Source organism: Arvicola amphibius, chromosome 1 (genome assembly GCF_903992535.2).
Source record: "Arvicola amphibius chromosome 1, mArvAmp1.2, whole genome shotgun sequence".
In the NCBI taxonomy this organism is placed as follows: domain Eukaryota; kingdom Metazoa; phylum Chordata; class Mammalia; order Rodentia; family Cricetidae; genus Arvicola; species Arvicola amphibius.
Window position 1 is genome coordinate 142,152,423 of NC_052047.1, and position 17,774 is coordinate 142,170,196.

At 48.7% G+C, this 17,774-nt stretch overlaps 1 protein-coding gene across 1 annotated transcript; it reads right to left on the minus strand.

Annotated features, from left to right (window-relative positions):
- Window positions 1–7,974: 7,974 nt before the first annotated feature.
- On the minus strand, window positions 7,975–13,114 carry Caly (calcyon neuron specific vesicular protein). The gene is made up of 4 exons (XM_038316588.1): window positions 12,980–13,114; window positions 11,179–11,292; window positions 9,961–10,074; window positions 7,975–8,289 (listed from the first exon to the last, which is right to left on the minus strand). The coding sequence occupies exons 1-4, from the start codon at window positions 13,112–13,114 to the stop codon at window positions 7,975–7,977; spliced, it is 678 nt and encodes a 225-aa protein (XP_038172516.1).
- Between the last annotated feature and the right edge of the window lie 4,660 nt (window positions 13,115–17,774).

Consider the following 17,774-nt stretch of genomic DNA (forward strand, 5'->3'; position numbering starts at 1 on the left):
CCAGCGTTCAGAAGCACCGTGTACTCTGAGTGGGTCCCTGCCTCCAATCCAGGGCATTTGCTTATTGTTACTCCTTGCTGTTCCTTTCCTTAGTTGGGGAGCTTTGGGAACACCCATGTTGGCAGATGTCTGCAGTTGCTGCCAATATGTTTCTCTGCCCTATGCAATGGTTCTTAGATGTTCAGGCTCTGAGGATTTCCTGGGAAGAAAATGCAGACATTAGTCCTCAAAAGGGTGGTGCCAGCAGAAAGGTGTGTGTGTGTGTGTGTGTGTGTGTGTGTCTGTGTCTGTGTGTGTGTCTCTGTGTGTATGTGTGTCCTGCATCTTCCCTCTGAGACCATGAGCAAGTTCTCCATGCACAGCTGCTTTTGAAGGAGAGGGCTGTAAGTGGCCAGCCAAGTCTCCATCTGGCTTGGCCGGAAAGTACCTCCCTGAGACTCAGAGCTCCCCGGTGAGGCCTGTGCTTCTCTCCAATCCTGTGACTGAATAGATGGTGGCTGAGGGACAGTGTGTGTGTGTGTGTGGGGGGGTCACAGGAGCAGCCCCTTGCTCTGGCCTTGCCTTTTGTTGACTTCTGTGTGTCCAAGGCTAGTCATTGGTCAAAGATACAGATGAGGTCAGCATGATGAGCCCCAACCTCTCTATTCTCCTTAAACCCGTGTTCCTGTTGTGAGATGGCTTCTGGACTCTGCCATAGGGTCTAGCCTCATGCATTGTAACCTCTATGCATTGAGAGTCTGCATAGAGCTGGCCACAGCCATCCATTCTTTGAAGACATGAGGGGGTTTGGGGGAGCCCTGAGTTTGTTCTCAGCTGAGTACTCCTGGGTCAGACAGGCCAGGCTTCCTCACACAAAAGCAAACTTGCTGCGTTTTTTCCAGGTCGTCATTCACTGCCTGTGATCCTCCACTTCTCAAACTCTCCTAGTCCAGCAATTGAGACCTCAGTAGAATAGCATCACTTCCTAGCGGCCTGGCTGCAGTGCCACCTCCTGGACATCGATAAAATTGCACTTCCTCAGTGGGTGCTTATGCCTGAACAGTCCGCTTAGTTTTGCCTGTGTATGTGTGTGTGCTTATAATTGTACCTGGAACCTCATACAAGAGGATACTCTACCGCTGAGCTACACCCCCAACTTGAATTATGTCTTTTGAGGGTGCAGACAACATAGTATCCTTCTATCCAAGATAATCTTAATTTCCTGGCCTTTGCAGGGGAGGTGCGGGACAAGATGAGGAAGGAGGAGGAAGGTTGAGTACTCTTCCAGCTCCTGGGGGAGTCATTAGGGATGCACTTGACTCTGCTCCCTAACCCCCAATAAGGCATGACTTTTTAAAATGCATTTATTTTTTGTGTATGGATGTTTTGTCTGCATCTATGTATATATCTGATGCCCACAAAGGCCAGATGAGGGCATGAGATGGATGCCCTGGGACTGGAGCCATAGATAGTTGCAAACTGCCATTTGGGTGCTGGGAATTGAACGCTGATCCTCTGGAAGAGCAGCAGCCGGAGCTTTCAACCACTAAACTATCTTTCCAGCACCTTCAAAGAAGGAACTTTGATGTCCGCAGTAGACCTGGAGGCTTCTTCTCTGGGTCTCCATTTTATACCTCTTCAAGAATAGTTGAAGGGCGATTTCCAAGGATAAGTAAATGCTGTTGCTTTGTGACCCTGGGCACGGAACCCAGAAACTTGTGCATGCTAGGTATGCCTTCTACCACTGGACTGGACCCCTAGCCCAAAGATCAGTCACATCTGAAGTACAACACTGACTAATGCTCTCAGCACATACCAGACTGCAGTGAAATGCTGTGATCCTGCTGGCGGTTGGTGAGGAGGCTCAATGTCATCAGCATCCTGGGGGCTAATACGACACAGGGAGTCTCTCCCTTAAGAGGACAGCATCATCAGGGGTGTGAGGAGCAGAAGCAGAGGGGAGACTGCGTTAGGCAACAGCCGTGACCTGGTATGTTCTTGTGTGTAAGCGGAGCTCCTGTAACGTATGGCTGCGCCTGACTAAGTTCAGCATGACCAGAAGCTAATGAGGGGCGCTGATGCTCCCCATAGGCCAAGCTGAGCTTTCCCAGGGACTCCAGTCCCTGGTCACTGAGATGTCTAAAGCAAATTCTCCACCCAAATACTCACCAGGAAGGAACTCCAAGGAGGTATGAGGAATCTTCCAACTTCACAGGACTTCTAGGGCATCCTAGATGCCATCGGGCTCCACCTGGTCCTTAGGCCTGCCTCCCACAGAGGTCATATACTTGAGTGTTGGCCTCTTCATAGAGCTGGCCTTCCATATACACCAGGGCCAGAGCCACGGACAGCAGAACCCTGAGGACCCAGGACACTGAGGAGCAGATTCCATACTGTGTAGGCAGCATCTGCCATGGCCATAATTCCACTCCAGAGTACAGTAGTTCCATGGCCTTCTAGAACTCTGAGTCTGAAACTCAGCACGAGGATATGTTAGGCCTGAAGGAAGAGGTTTGGCTGCCTCTGTGCTACATAATCATGCACAGGCCCACTCTAAGGTCTGGACACACATAGGGAGGTGCATACCTGCATATACATACATATATATGTACACACACACAAACATGCCCACACATGCCTCTGCAGCCCCTCTGGGTAGTCATGGACTAAATGACATTCCTATCTCTGCAGCCAAAGCCTCGTAGCCAGGAGAAAGGGCAGGCAGACAAAAAAGACACAACAAAGGTCTGTCACTTCAAAGAACCAAGATTTCTTTTAAGTCACGAAATAATACATTTGTACACACAATTTAAGGGGAAACATGTAAAACGAGCCATTTTATGCTGCCATTGATCTTTCGAATGGGCTGTGAGAAGGTCTGAGAGGCACTGCCTCTTTCTGTTGGTGACAAGGACACCAATATTCCCTGTCTCTGCAGCCCAGAGTCCTGTCTGGCTCGTCCTCTACTCCAACTGTCACCTTCTCCGGGGGCCATGGTCTGCAGCTCCAGATCCTTGGATTCATGGATCCACTGCACAGCCCTGGACTACCCCCATGTGATTCTGGGTGCACCATACATGGAGCATGTGGAAAAGATGCTGAGGAAGGGACATGGGCTTCTCAGACCCACCCCACCCCCAGGAGCCCCACCACACCGAGTTTCTGGAAAGTATCTCTTGCTGCTGGGCCTGTGGACTCTGGAGTACTGGGCCAGATGAAAATACTCGCCAGGCTGCTAGCCACCAGGTTCTCTGGCATGGTCAAGGCCAGCTAACGGGTCATGGTATACCTTTCTGCTGTTCTGGTAAGGTGAGGGCCAAGGCCTCCACAGTGACTCCTCCCCTGTCTAGTAGGTTTTTCATGAAACAGAGAAGGAGGTACTCTAGGCTAAGGCTAACAATGTCACAATGATACTCACATTCTCAGACTATAGGCTTGACTCTGGTAGAACGATTTGAACCCAATATACAGGAGCCAAGGCCTTATTGGGTGTACCCACACTCTTTAGTCACAGGACCGCCAAGTTCTGTCTGTCTGTCTGGGCCTTGCTCAGCCTCTATGATTAACTGAGTTTTACCATGAATGGGAAGGATAGACCAGGCCTTCCTAGCCACACTCTTCCCTGAGGCCGGCAGGGAACTTGTCCAGGCAATGGGTCTAAGTTTCAGGACTGGTGGGGCCCTTCACTGGGTCTGAACGACCTTTGAAACTTTGTAAGAAACACTCTCCAGCCCTAGAAGGGCTGCAGACAGTTCCACCCTCTAATCCATCAGGTGACAGGGGCACTTGCAAAGTGTGTACCCTTAGCGTGCAGAGCCCAAGTGACATCAGGGGCTCAACAGAATTGTTCTGTGGCAAGTGACTCACTACCCACAAGAAGGTCCCAAACCTGGTGCCTCGTTCTGCAGCCACCAACTTATAAAGAAATGAGGTCTCCAGGTCAGGCCTTGAGGGACTATATAGTTCTTATAGATAACACAGCTGGCCAAGTCAGTCCCTGTGTATCTGCTCCCCAGCTGGTGACAATGAGTGAGGTGAGACCCATATTGCTGGTTTAGGAGATCCTTCTGGGTCCAGAACCATGGTTCTGTGGCATGTTTTGAGTGCAGCCCCGACTATGGCATCAGACCAATTCTCACCATTCAGGAAGCCCCTTATATGTCCCCAGGACAGCTGTCACTTTTTGCTGCTCTCCAAAGGTTCCCAATCTCAGGAGAACCAGGACTCATGGGGACTGGAGGAAAGAGGGGCAGGACATTGGATCACACAATTCCTGGGAGAAGAGTGTGTCCCAGCTTTAGCTTTCTTGTGTACAGATGTTCTGCCTACATGTAGGTCTCTGCACGATGTATGTGCCTAGTGCCTGCGGAGGTCAGAAGAGGGCATCAGATCCCTTGGGACTGGAGTTACAGATGGTTGTGAGACAACATGTGGGTGCTAGGAATAGAACCTGGATCCTAGAGGAGAAGAGCCAGTGCTCTTAACCATGAAAGTAGCTTTCCTGCTCATGGCTTTAGTGTTTTATGCCTGAATGAAGCCAAGCACCATGGGATCATAGGAGTAGTTATAGAGTGCAGGCTATTCTAGGCTCACAAATGTTGGGAGCTCAAACATCCTTGTGCACACATATCACCAGAGAAACAAGGAATGTAAGCATGCAGGATTGCCTTTTCCATGGAAAAGATGTAAAACCTGTTCTTCCATCCAGAAAGTGGTTAATAGCCCGATGACTTTCAATATCTGTTGGGCCAGGCAGTATCAATCTTCTATCACCAGGACCGGAGGTGGCTCATAGTCTAAATGATATTATATTATAATTATATTACCTGTATAGCCATAGGCTCCCCCAAGCTCCCACAACTAGGACCAGAGGTGGCTCGTAGTCTAAATGACCATTACATTATCCGTATAGCCATAGGCTCCCCCAAGCTCCCACAACCAGTACCAGAGGTGGCTCGTAGTCTAAATGACCATTACATTATCCGTATAGCTATAGGCTCTCCCAAGCTCCCACAACCCAGGACCAGAGGTGGCTAAAATAGCCCAAATGACCTCTTTGCTATCTGTGTGACTGAAACCCATCCAGATCCTTCTTTAGGTCCTTAAGCTTGCACAGGTAGGCTATCTCTAGAACCCATCTTCTTGGGGGAAATGGCATGTACCCTGAGTTGAGTTTTGATGTAATTATGCTTCCTTGTCCACCAGGGATTGTATTACACCAGGAAACACTCACCAAAAAATTATACGGTGTTTAAATTTGTTGGCAATCAACTGCCTGGCATCAGACTCCTAGAGGTTTGATCCAGGTTGACGAAGTCAGTTTGAACCAAGTTTGCATTCTCATTTCTTTGAAGATCAATCACTGCTGGCCTTGACACCTGCAGGGGCCCCTCACACAAGGAATCCCATCCAAGTGCCACAGGTAATTGAAAGTCCACAGTGTAGATGCTAAAATCAATGAGGCCTTGTGGTGTGACCTGGAAGGGTAACCGCCGAATCATTCCGCCTAAAGTATCCCATCTGGAGGAATCTGCCATGCTACAACATGGCACCCAAGGTGCGAGAGTGTTATGGCCGCCACAGCTGTGTGAGAGTCTGAGCTGTATGTGGGTAGGAGCAAGTGTGGGGTCCGAGCCTGACTCTCATGAAGGGGTGGCCAGCTTCAGGGGCTGAGGTTCCATCGGCCCTGGCCAATTTACTTACCTAGGTGGGGTCTGTGCCAAGGTTAAGAATGAGAGATAGGAGCTGGAGAGATGGCTCAGTGGTTAAAAGCACCAGTTGCTCTTCCAGAGGTCCGGAGTTCAATTCCCAGCAACCACATGGGGACTCACAACCATCTATAGTGGAATCAGATGCCCTTTTCTGGCATAAAGGTGTGCATGAAGATAGGGCAGATAAAATAAATAAATAAGCCTTAGAATGAAGGGTAAACTGGTCTTTCCTTGATGATGAAGGAATTATAAATATGGGAAAGGAGACTGGAATAACTCAGAGGTTCTGCACTGAATTGGAGGCGTCACTATGAACCTATGAAGATCTGGGGGAGGCTTTTAAATGTGTGTGTATTTGTGTGTGTAGCCCAGCATCTTCCTCAATTCCCCTTCACATACATACATACGTACATATATACATACATACGTACATACATACGCACACACACACATACATACATACATACATACATACGTACATACATACATACACACACGTACATACATACATACGTACATACATACATACACACACGTACATACATACATACATACAATTAATCTTCAAGACAGGCTCTCTCACTGACCATGGAGTCTATCAATTTGGCCAGACTGACTAGCCAGAAGGCTCCAGGAATCCTCTTGTCTCTGTCTCAAATACTGCTGCACCCCTCCCCCCCCACCTTTTTTTGATTAGGGGATCAAAGTTAGGATCTCACGCTTGAGTGGCAGTCACTTTAACTGAGCTGTCTCCCCAGGCCCCATGGAGAATTTTACATGTGCATGTGCCGTGTATGCACAGAAGCAAGAAGACACGGGGTGTATGCCTCTCTACTGTGTTCCTGGAAGCTACAAACCCAATGCCCAGATTTTCCAGCATCCAAGTTTTTGAGAACTCCCAATGTCATGGAGTAAGCTCCAGCTCTCATCCAAGTCTTTTGGGTTCTCTCAATTAGAATAGAGGGGCTCCTCCACAATCTCTGGCCCTGATGTGGGGGCATACCACTCAAGACTAAGAACCCTTTGTGCTTCCTGCAGATAGCACTGGATCTTCTGCTTAGAGTTTCTCTGCCCCCCTGAGCAACCCAAGCTCTGTCATGACCCTCATCCCGCAGTGACAGCCCCCCCCCCCCAGGTCTGAGATCACCACTCATTAGGTGAGGGGTCAAAGCCCAAGAAAGAAGTGATGAGAAAAGATGTGCTGGAGTGAGTGACAGAGTCAGTCACGCAGGACCGTGGGCTAGTTGTGTGGGGAGAGGAGGAGAAAGGGACCCGGTGCAGCTCCCCTGGGACCTTTAGACAATCCACTTCCTGTCTAACTCCTGAAGGGAGATGTCAATGCTAGAAAACGGATGGAAGGGACACTACAACTCACAGGAGGCCAATCACAAAGTCCCTGAAAGGTCCCACCCCCAACTCAGGCCCTTCTTCATTCGTGCTGTGGGTGTCTTATCTAGGAAAGAATTCACTGTGAGTGGTTCTAAAACCCAAGAGCTCCTCCCAGTGGAGGACAATCCTTATTGCATGGAGAAGATCCAGAGCCAGACCCAGCACCAAGTAGATGCTAGTATAGCAGAATACAGGTGACTCCTGGGGTGGTCAGGAGTCACCCCAATTCCCCTGAGTGGTTTATTCCATTGCATCCAGTGGTCCCTAGGCTGGGCTGGAGTCCAGAAGAGCAGGACTATTTCTCTTCCGCAAAAGCAGGCATCCTTAGGTGTCCTCTTAGGTTCAGAGGCTAATGAAAATGCTCACACAAGGCTGCGACCAAAAGAGAAACCAAGGCTCAGGTAGAATGTGAATCTTTACTTACAGAAAAGCAACAGAGTCAGAGGCCCACCAGGGGCAGGGGCTTCAGCGGGGTGCTTTGGGGCAGGAGCACAGTCACTGGGTGGAGAAGCATCAGGAGGTGCGTGGATCAAAGAAGCTGGTGGGGGTCGCTGTGAAGACAGAAGGGTCAGGGTGAAAGGGACAGAGGGTTGGTGTGCTGGACAGGAAGGCAAGCCCTGTACGCAGACCTGGAGGTAGCCTCAAGAGAGGGTGCGCAGCTGGGTAGGTTTCTGGGACTGGGGGGAAGAGAGGGATGTGGGGAAATGGGAAGAGGGTGGCATGGGGACAGGGAAGGGCAGGAGAGATGGGCAGGGCAGGGCAGGGCAGGGCAGGGCAGGGCAGGGCAGAGCAAGCCTGTGACCTGCGAGCTAGCCAGTCCTTGTTTAGGCGGAACACACTTACCCCAGTCAGTGGCGGGAGTGTGTGTGTGTGTGTGAGGGGGTCGGGACGACAGTCACTGGGGGGCCTGGGACGGCACGCCCTCCACCTTTTGTGGGTCTTCTTTCTCTCTTATGGTCAAAGGCTTCCCTGATGGCTCTGTGCCCGCTGCTGCCGTTGCAGCTGCAGTGGACACAACCCCTGCCGCTGGGGTGGGGCTCTTATGCTCCCCCTTGGAGGCCCGGTAGTTGTTCCCCCAGACAGCGGGCATCTCGGTGCCATGCTTGTGGTTCATTGGGTAGGCGCCCATGGCTGCCAGGATGCTGCGGTGGCGCTCGGGGTCCATCTCCGTGTAGTACATCTCCAGGGTCAACGGGGTGCAGATCTTGTGCTGCAGAGGCATATTCCGGACCGGTAAGGAGATCGGGGATCATAGAGGAAGAGTAGGAGGAGGTGGTGGAAGAGGAGAAGGAGGGGGAGTCATATTTAAAAACCCACAAAGGCGGCTTTGGCTTCAGGTCAGAGGGTCAGAGCCTGAGGCTCTTTGGAGAAGGGGGTGGTGTGGTGTGGGGCCTTTGCCCGTGAGGAGTCTTCTTAGAACCATGCAGTGTGGTAAAGGCGGAAAGCACAGACTGGTGTGGGGACCATGTTTGTAATGCTGGCACTGGGAAGGCTGAGTCAGGAGGATTGAAGTGAATGAGAGGCTAGTATGGGCTACGTAGTGAATTCCAGAACAGCTGAAGCTTAAACTTTATGTCTCTTCTTACCCCCTCCCACAAAAAAGCCAGCCAGACTTCAGTGCCTCTGTGAACTCCATCCCAGAGACCAGAGGATTAAGGGAAAAAGAGGAGACATTACTTCTAAAATATGAAGCACTTTAAAAATATTAAAAATTTTAACTGTCATTAATGGAGCTGAGATTTTTTAAAGTAGATGGAAATATTTGCTAAATATGCAGAAAGCATTAATGCCCATAATACATTTGAAAGCCTCTTGCACCCAGCAGTGGTGGCGCACGCCTTTAATTCCAGCACTTGGTAAGCAGACACAGGCAGATCCTGTGAGTTCAAGGCCAGTCTGGTCTACAAGAGCTAGTTCCAGGACAGTTAGGGCTGTTACACAGAGAAACCCTGTCTCAAAAACAAAAACAAAATGGAAAAAAAAAGATAAAAAGGCCTCTCATATGGGTATCTATGCCTTTAATCCCAGCACTTTGGAGGCAAGATATTTCTGTGAGTTCCAGGCCAGCCAGGGCTACACAGTGAGACCCTGTCTCAGGAAAAGAAAAAGAAGAAGAAGGAGAAGGAGGAGGAGGAGGAGGAGGAAGAAGAGGAGGAGGAGGAGAAGGAGGAGGAAGAGAAGGCGGAGGAGAAGGAGAAGGAGAAGGAGAAGGAGAAGGAGAAGGAGAAGAAGAAGAAGAAGAAGAAGAAGAAGAAGAAGAAGAAGAAGAAGAAGAAGAAGAAGAAGAACAAGAAGAAGAAGAAGAAGAAACCAAAGAAGTCTAGGGAAACGACTAAAGGGCTCAGTAGAGAAACCTGCCAAATGCAGGCGAGTCTCCTCCCCAGGAGCTGGAGGGCACCAGGGCACTGAAGAGTTCTGCTAGCAGCTCCTACTTCAGTTTAGATTAAAACACAAAGACACACAAAACCCTTCTCTCTTTTCTGTTTTTGAGTTTCATTTTGTGTGTCTGTAATTGTGCTTGAGTTGGCCAGAGGAGGTCTCCTTGAGCCGGGGTCTCTCACTGAACCTGGAGTAAGCCTTAGCAACTGTCACCCCACGGTGCTGGGGTACAGGCAGTCACATCTGGCCTTCTCTATGGATCCTCATGCTTTTACAGTATGGCCACTACTGAGCCATTTCTGCAGCCCTAAAACAACCTTTGTCTGGAAAGTTTCAAAAGACGGGTCTCTGTATATTCTAGGAAGTAAGGGGATCAATCACACAGGGTCAGCCTTGTCACTTAGAAGAAGACCTAGGGGTGGGAGATGGGAAGCATCCATCCACGATGCTGCCCCAGAAAGCCCTCCACATCCTGTCCTGGTCCTTGGTCCCTCAGGCTTACCCGAAGCAGGAAGCCATCCGGGCAGGAGAACTGGTCATACCAAATGGCCTTGTACATGATCAGCACACAGCCCATGAGAGCCATTACGAAGGCGATCATCCTTGCAGTCGGCACCTGGCAGAGGGAAAGGAGCAGAACTTAGTGCAGGTGAGCTATGGCCGGGCCAGCCTCCCTGAGGGGACAGTCCCTAAGAACTGGGGCTGGGCACAATACCGCTGCCCCTACCTACATCTTGTCTCCTTCCTTGAGGTCAGCTCTGGGACCAAAGGACCAGGAATTTTTTTTTTTTTTTGTAGGCCCTGATTTGCTGGGATTCTGGAAACATCTATGATCAAGTAAACTAACTGCTTTGGCCAGTTAAATTGCATGCAGCCAATTGACCCAGAAGTTGCTACTGGTTTGCCCTGCCCATGTGGCCTACAGAAGTTGGTGGGCCGGGCGGTGGTGGCTCACGCCTCTAATCCCAGCACTCGGGAGGCAGAGGCAGGCGGATCTCTGTGAGTTCGAGACAAACCTGGTCTACAAGAGCTAGTTCCAGGACAGGCTCTAAAGCTGCAGAGAAACCCTGTCTCGAAAAACAAAACAAAACAAAACAAAACAAAACAAAAAAAAAGAAGTTGGTGGGTTATCACAGCACAGCAGGAGGACTGGATGATGCTGGAAGCATTGTGTGTGTGTGTGTGTGTGTGTGTGTGTGTGTGTGTGTGATATCTAGTGAGGCAGGAGCATTAGTTCCACCCCAGGTGGATACAAACAAAGGCCTTGGCATCTTTGATGGGCACAACCTCTGAAGAAACTACGAGAAAGGGCAGATGTTGCTTCTGCAAATGAGAAAGCACTAGAAATAGTCAGCTAAAAGTGATTATTAAAACCATCATTGATGTGGTTAAAAGAAGACAAAGAGGAGACATTTTCCAGATAAAAGGTAAAGCTCATATCTGTTCCATAAAAAAGCCTGCACAGAGGCAGACAATGACAGGCTGGGAGACAGGCACTTCCCATGGGAAATGTCTCCTGGGAGCTCAGGCTGCTCAGAAGAAGGCTGGGTAAGGATGGACAGCTAGTGGCCAGCCAGCACTAGAGGCGACATATGGGTAGGATTGATCCCTTTTGTCCCTAGGAGACCCAAGTGAGACTCAGTTAGGCAAACAAGGCCTGAATTGCTCATCTGGCCTCTCCCCTGCTCTAACTTCCCTCAGGAAGAGGTGATATACTTACTTTGCGTCCTTCCTCTGGGTGGCCACAGGCCAGCCTTTGACCCTCCAAATCTGCAAACTTCTTTGTCTGGTCTGAGGAGGAAAGCTGATATTCTGTCTGTGTTTTGATGAGCACCTAAAAGAAGAGATGGTCATGACATCGTTGGACAGCTGGCGGGGACCCAGGAGAGCCCTGAACTGAGGGGGTTGGGAGCTGGGGGACAGCACTGACCATCGGTCTGTACTCTTTGGTGGCCAGTAAGCTGTAGCATCTCAAAGCTGAAGCTAGAAGGTGAACACTGAAGGTCTGATGGCGACCACAGCTGTTCAAGGCCTAGCCAGGCTGTGGACGGAGTTCCTCACTCTACAGCTGCCTTCCGTTCAGGGTACTGGCTCTCTGGCAGGAACTTCTCCTCCTACTGCTCCATAATCTGCTTCCTTTCCTTCAGGAGGTCTGACCCGACTCCTTTGACAGCTTCCAGCGTCTGGAGTCCCCAGCCACATGGGACTCAGACGTGGGCAACTCTAGGCTGTTTGTATTCTTGAAGGATGAAGGATAGATCTGTTCTCAGCATTCACTGTTAGAGTAAGTGCAGCTAAAACTGACCCAGATCACTGGGGAGCTTCCCTGGGCTCCTGAAGAGTCAGACTAGGTCAGCCTTGGTCTACTTTTTGCTTCTCGGTGACTTCTACTGAAAGTCACCAATCCCCTCAGTCACCTGCCTAAGAAGCCATTTTTTTGTGCCTTAATCTAGAGCCCTGTCCCGAAAAGGATGACGTCCTAGTTAAGGTCACTATTGCTGTGATAAAACACCAAGACCGAAAACCAGATGGGGAAGAAAGAGTTTATTTGGGTTACACTTCCACATTATTGTCTATCATTGTAGGGGGTCGGCACAGGGACTCAAACAGCTGGAACCTGGAGTCGGGAGTTGATGCAGAGGCCACGGAGGAGTGCTGCTTACTGGATTGCTCCTCATGCTTTCTTAATAGAACCCAGGACCAGAAGCCCAGGGATGTCACCATCTACAATGTGCTTGATCAGTCGTGAATTAAGAAAATGCTCTGTAAACCAGGCAGTGGTGGCGCACACCTTTAATCCCAGCACTCAGCAGGCAGAGGCAGGTGGATCTCTGTGAGTTCGAGGCCAACCTGGTCTACAAGAGCTAGTTCCAGGATAGGTTCCAAAGCTACAGAGAAACCCTGTCTCAGAAAACAAAACAAATAAACAAAATGCTCTGTAGGCTTGCCTACAGCCAGATCTTAGGAAGGCAGTTTCTCAGTTGAGGTTTTTCTCCTCTCAGATAACTATAGCTGGTGCCAATGTGTCATAAAACTAGCCAGCACAAGCCGGGCGGCGGTGGCTCACGCCTTTAATCCCAGCACTCGGGAGGCAGAGGCAGGCGGATCTCTGTGAGTTCGAGACCAGCCTGGTCTACAAGAGCTAGTTCCAGGACAGGCTCAAAAAAAGCTACAGAGAAACCCTGTCTCGAAAAACCAAAAAAAAAAAAAAAAAAAAAAAAAAAAAAAAAAAAAAAACTAGCCAGCACAGCTGGTAACTGCAGTTTGCTGGTACTGTTAGATTACATCACGGTCTGAGTGTTTAAATTCCGAGGAATCCAGTGGTCAGTTTACCCTGGTTCAGATGGGTAGGGGCTCTGGATGTGAGAGGTCCCACTTGCCCATGGTCAGTTTGGATTTCTGCCCAGCTCGGCCTATCCTCAGGGCACTTTGGGGGAGGCAACATTAACATAAACCTTACCCATCCCTTTTCGTCCCTAGGCAAGCTGAGAAGGCCTCCGGCACTGCCTCAGGCTACTCACCTGGTCAGAGAATGAGGGCTGAAGCTGGCTGACATCTAGGGGGCTGATCAGAGGGACACTGTCCATGATAGCCCCTTCGTGGCCTCCCATTTCCTTGCCTGACTTCCCAGAGAAGCTGCAGCCCAGCTTCACCATGGCGGGTGGCAGTCCTTGTCCCAACCTAGAAACAAGAGTTATAGTCACCACTTACCAGTCATGCAATGGACAACCATATAGCTAGTTCCGGAGCAAGGACCTGGAATGCCCCAAGGCTTCTCATGCAAAATCCAGGGATGTGCTGTAGAAGGTCCAGCTCTTGGTTTCACATCCCCTCCTGGCCCCTCAGCATTGCAGAATGGAGACCTCCGGCCAGAGAATATTTCAAAATAGAACCACGATATCGTCCTCTGGCCAGCCTGCTCAGGCATGTGCTTGAAGGATACATATTCCCCTGGGAGGAAAGGATTCAGGGAGTAGTGAGAGAACTGGACTTAGCAGGAGGCCCAGATCAATGTGAATCTGTTAACTGTTGATACTTTAAAACAAAACACACAAAGATGTTTATCCCATGCAATATGGGACATGTCACTGTTAATTGCCATTGGTTCTCTATGTGAACTTCCAAGGAAGGTGACAAACGTATACAGTTCTGGTAGTGTGGGAAGACCAGCCCTTTGGAGGGTTGAGAGCCCATCCTGCCAGTCAGGCAGCCATTGCAGTCTGGAGGAGGGTGCAAGTCCCACTGACTCTGGTAAGTCAAGAGTGAACATGTTCAAGGATGGAGAGATGGCTCAGCAATTAAGAGTGCTTAATGCTCTTGTGGAGGACTGAGGTTGGGCTTCCAGCATCCATATAAAATACCTTCACAGCCTCCTGCAACTCTGGTTCCAGGGGATCTGCTGCCCTCTTCTGGCCTCCACAGGCTTCTGCATGCGTGTGGTGCACATACATGCACAGATATATAAATGTAAACATAATAAATATATTTTTTAAAAAAGGAGTATATACTCTTGCAGTGGCATTTCATTTATACTTTAATAAATAAAGCTTGCCCGAAGATTATAAAAGTAAAACAGCCATACTGGCCAGCCTTACAGAGCAGGCAGCAATGACACACACCTTTAATCCCAGTAGGTACAGTAACTTGCCATAGAAACCAGGAAGTAGTGGTGCACACCCTTAATCCCAGAACTAGAGAGGATTATAAAATGGGAAGACTCAGTCACGATCTGAAGTTTCCTGGAGGCAGGATCACCATTTTCAGACTGAAGTTAGGTAAGAGCTAGTGGCTGGTTCTTTTGCTTTCCTGACCTTCAGGTTGAACCCCAATTTCTTTTCTGAGTTTTTATTAATCATTCTTCACACTCATCTTGCGGCTGCTCTCAGAGGGGAAGGGACCTCTAGGATGTCATATGGAAAGCAAAACATACTATTATTAAAACCGTCTCGGAGCTGTGTGTGGTGGTGCTTGCTTTTATAATCCTGGCTTTTGGAAGACAAAGGCAGGCATATCTCTGAGTTTGAGACCAGCCTGCTCTATACAGGGGTTCCAGGCCAGCTACTGATGCACAGTGAGACCCTATCTCAAAAATAAAATAAAATTAAATTAAATACTACAAACCAAAACAACTACCTCATCTCACATAGAACTTCAATCTCAGACAAAAATGGTGCCAAGATAACCATTTTAAAAAGGAAATACTGCCAATGTGTTGCAAAATTTCCAGAGAAAGAACAAAGGAGCCCTCATCAGCTCCTGAGACTACCGTCTTGCCTCCTGCCTACAGCTCTCAAGCACAGTAGGAGGAGGAGCTCCCAGATCAGTCCCACCCATGGACAGCAGAGACCTTAAGTGAAACTCGAACCAGCCGAGTTCAGCAAAGCATAGAAAGATCACCAAGGTTGTGTTTATTCTGGGTGTGAAATTTTGAAAGCAATTCCACGAGGCTGGGAGATGGCTCAGTGAGGAAAGTGCTTGCTGTGTGAGCCTGAGGACCTGGTTCAGATCCCAGCACCCACGCAGAAGCTGGGCCAGTGGCTTGCATCTGCAGCCACAGGGCTGGGAGGAAATGGGCAGAGGTGTGGAATTTGGTGGCTCAGCAGCCGATTGCCAGCATAGCTGAAACGGAGAAGCATGAAGCTCAGAGAGAGATCCTGTCTCAAAGCAAGGGGCAGACTCACAGAGGAAACGCCCAAAGTGAGCTACGTTCACACAGATGGATGTACCTGAACACACAAGCACACACACACACACGTACCACACATATACCACACACACACACACACACACACACACACACACACCACACATACATACCCCACACACACCACATACACATACACTACACACACAGACCACACACCACACCACACATACATACACACCACATACACATACCACACAGACACATACACACCACACACACACTACATGCACACACACCACATACACACATACCACACACACATACACACCACACACACATACACACCACACACACCACATACACACATACCACACACACATACACACCACACACACATACACACCACATACACACATACCACATACACACCACGCCACACACACCACGCCACACACACCACACACATACACACCACACACCCCATACCCACCCCCACACCCCCACATACACAAATATACACCACAAACACGCCACACACATACACTACATACACAACATATATACCACATATAAACACATACACATACATACACCATTTATACCACACACACATACACATCACACCGCATTACACACACATACCACATACACACACTACACACACATGCCACACAAACTACACACACACCACACACACATACCACACAAACGCATATACCACACATACATATACCACATACACGCACATATACATACACCACACACACATACACCACACGCCACACACACATACAAATACACATACTACACACACGTACACACACACACACAAACCCAACAGATTAATGAAGATAAGTTTTGATGTTATTTTGTTTATTTTTTGTTTTGTCTTTTGAGCCAGGCTGGCCTTGAATTCTTGATCCTCCTGCCTCAGATTCCCGAGTCCAGGATTACAGGTGTGCATCATCACCTAGAATCTGGATCTTCTGTTTTGGCGACCATGGAGACGTAGATGGCCTTGACTGATGTGGTGGTTTGCCCAAGAATGGCCTGCATAAACTCCTATATTTGAATGCTTAGTCCCTAAGCAGTGTCACGACATAAAGGGATTAGAAGAAGGGTTAGGAGGTGTGACCTTGTTAATGAGAAAGTGTGTCACTGGGGGTGGGCTTTGAAGTCCCAAGACAGACCTCCCCACCCCCGCCTGTGGATCAGCTACTTCTGTCTGCTGTGCTAGACTCCCCTTTATGATAACAGACTAAACCTCTTAACTGTAAGTAAGCCCGCCATTGGTTTATTTTATGAGTTGCCTTGGTCATGGTGCTGCTTCACAGCTGTAGAAGAATGGCTAACCCAGCTGATGAAGTTCCAGAAACTGCGATCCTGAGTACTCAGCCAGCACAGTTTCACCAGGTAAAGAAACCAGGACAGGGGTTCAGAGAGTAATACAGATTATTCGTGGATGAAATAGCTTTTGTATTTAAACGCAAAAACAAATCCTCCACATATAAAGTATAAATATTGAAAGCGTCCAGGGTTAGTGAGATGGTTCAGTGGGTAAGAGTACTTGCTGCCAAGCCTGAAAACCCGAGTTCAATCCCCAGGACTCACACGGTGGAAGGAGAAAACTGCTGTGACCTCCTCACCTCTACTGTGACTCAAGGGCACTCACTCACACGCAGTCAGTAGGCGTGATAAAGACTTTGAAGGGTCCAGCGGTTAAGAGCACTGGCTGCTCTTCCACAGGACCTCTGTTCAGTTCCCAGCACCCACACAGCAGCTCACAGCTGTCTGTAACTCCAGGTCCAGGGGCTCCAACGGCCTGTTCTGAACTCCAAGGGCACCAGAAATACATGTGGTACACACACACAAATATACATATAAAACACTCATATGTACTTTTTTTTTTTTTTTTTTTTTTTTTTTTTTTTTTTTTGGTTTTTCGAGACAGGGTTTCTCTGTAGCTTTGGAGCCTGTCCTGGAACTAGCTCTTGTAGACCAGGCTGGTCTCGAATGTACTTTTTTTTTAAAGTCCAGTTAAGGGGCTGGAGAGATGGCTCAGAGGTTAAGAGCATTGCCTGCTCTTCCAAAGGTCCTGAGTTCAATTCCCAGCAACCACATGGTGGCTTACAACCATCTCTAATGGGGTCTGGTGCCCTCTGCTGGCCTTCAGGCATACATGAATATTGTATACATAAGAAAATGTCCAGTTAAATTTGAGTTCTTAGAAAACAAATATATTTCTATATGTTGGTGGCAAAAATATTTTTGAGAAAGAAAAGTGTTAAAAATTTTTATTTTTAATTATGTTTCTATGTGTGTAATTTTTTCTATTATGTTTTGCCTGCACATACATCTGTACCCACTTGCAGAGGTCAGAAGAAGGTGCCACATCCCCCAGAACTGGAGTTATGTGTGTCTGTTCATGCAGCTATTCTCAAAAGTCAGAGGTATCAGTTCCTCTGAAGCTGAAGTTACAGGGAGCCGGGAGCTGCTTGGTGTGGATACTCAGAATACAGCTTAGGCCCTCTCTGCTCTCAACCCCTGAACTATCTCCCCAACCTAGTTTTTTATTTTTTTTAATAAAGTTGGGTCTCACTATATAGCCCTCTATAGTTCAAGGCTGGCCTTGAACTTAAGATCATCCTGCCTCAACCTCTCCAGGAGTT

Bases quoted from the DNA above. Each gene is read 5' to 3' on its own strand.
- Caly (XM_038316588.1), bottom strand. From the start codon at position 13,114: ATGGTGAAGCTGGGCTGCAGCTTCTCTGGGAAGTCAGGCAAGGAAATG. The intron at 10,075-11,178 runs GTAAGTATATCA...TCCCTCTGCCAG, and splicing joins ACCCAGAGGAAGGACGCAAA to GTGCCGACTGCAAGGATGAT. The intron at 8,290-9,960 runs GTAAGCCTGAGG...ATGCCTCTGCAG, and splicing joins CGGATGGCTTCCTGCTTCGG to CACAAGATCTGCACCCCGTT.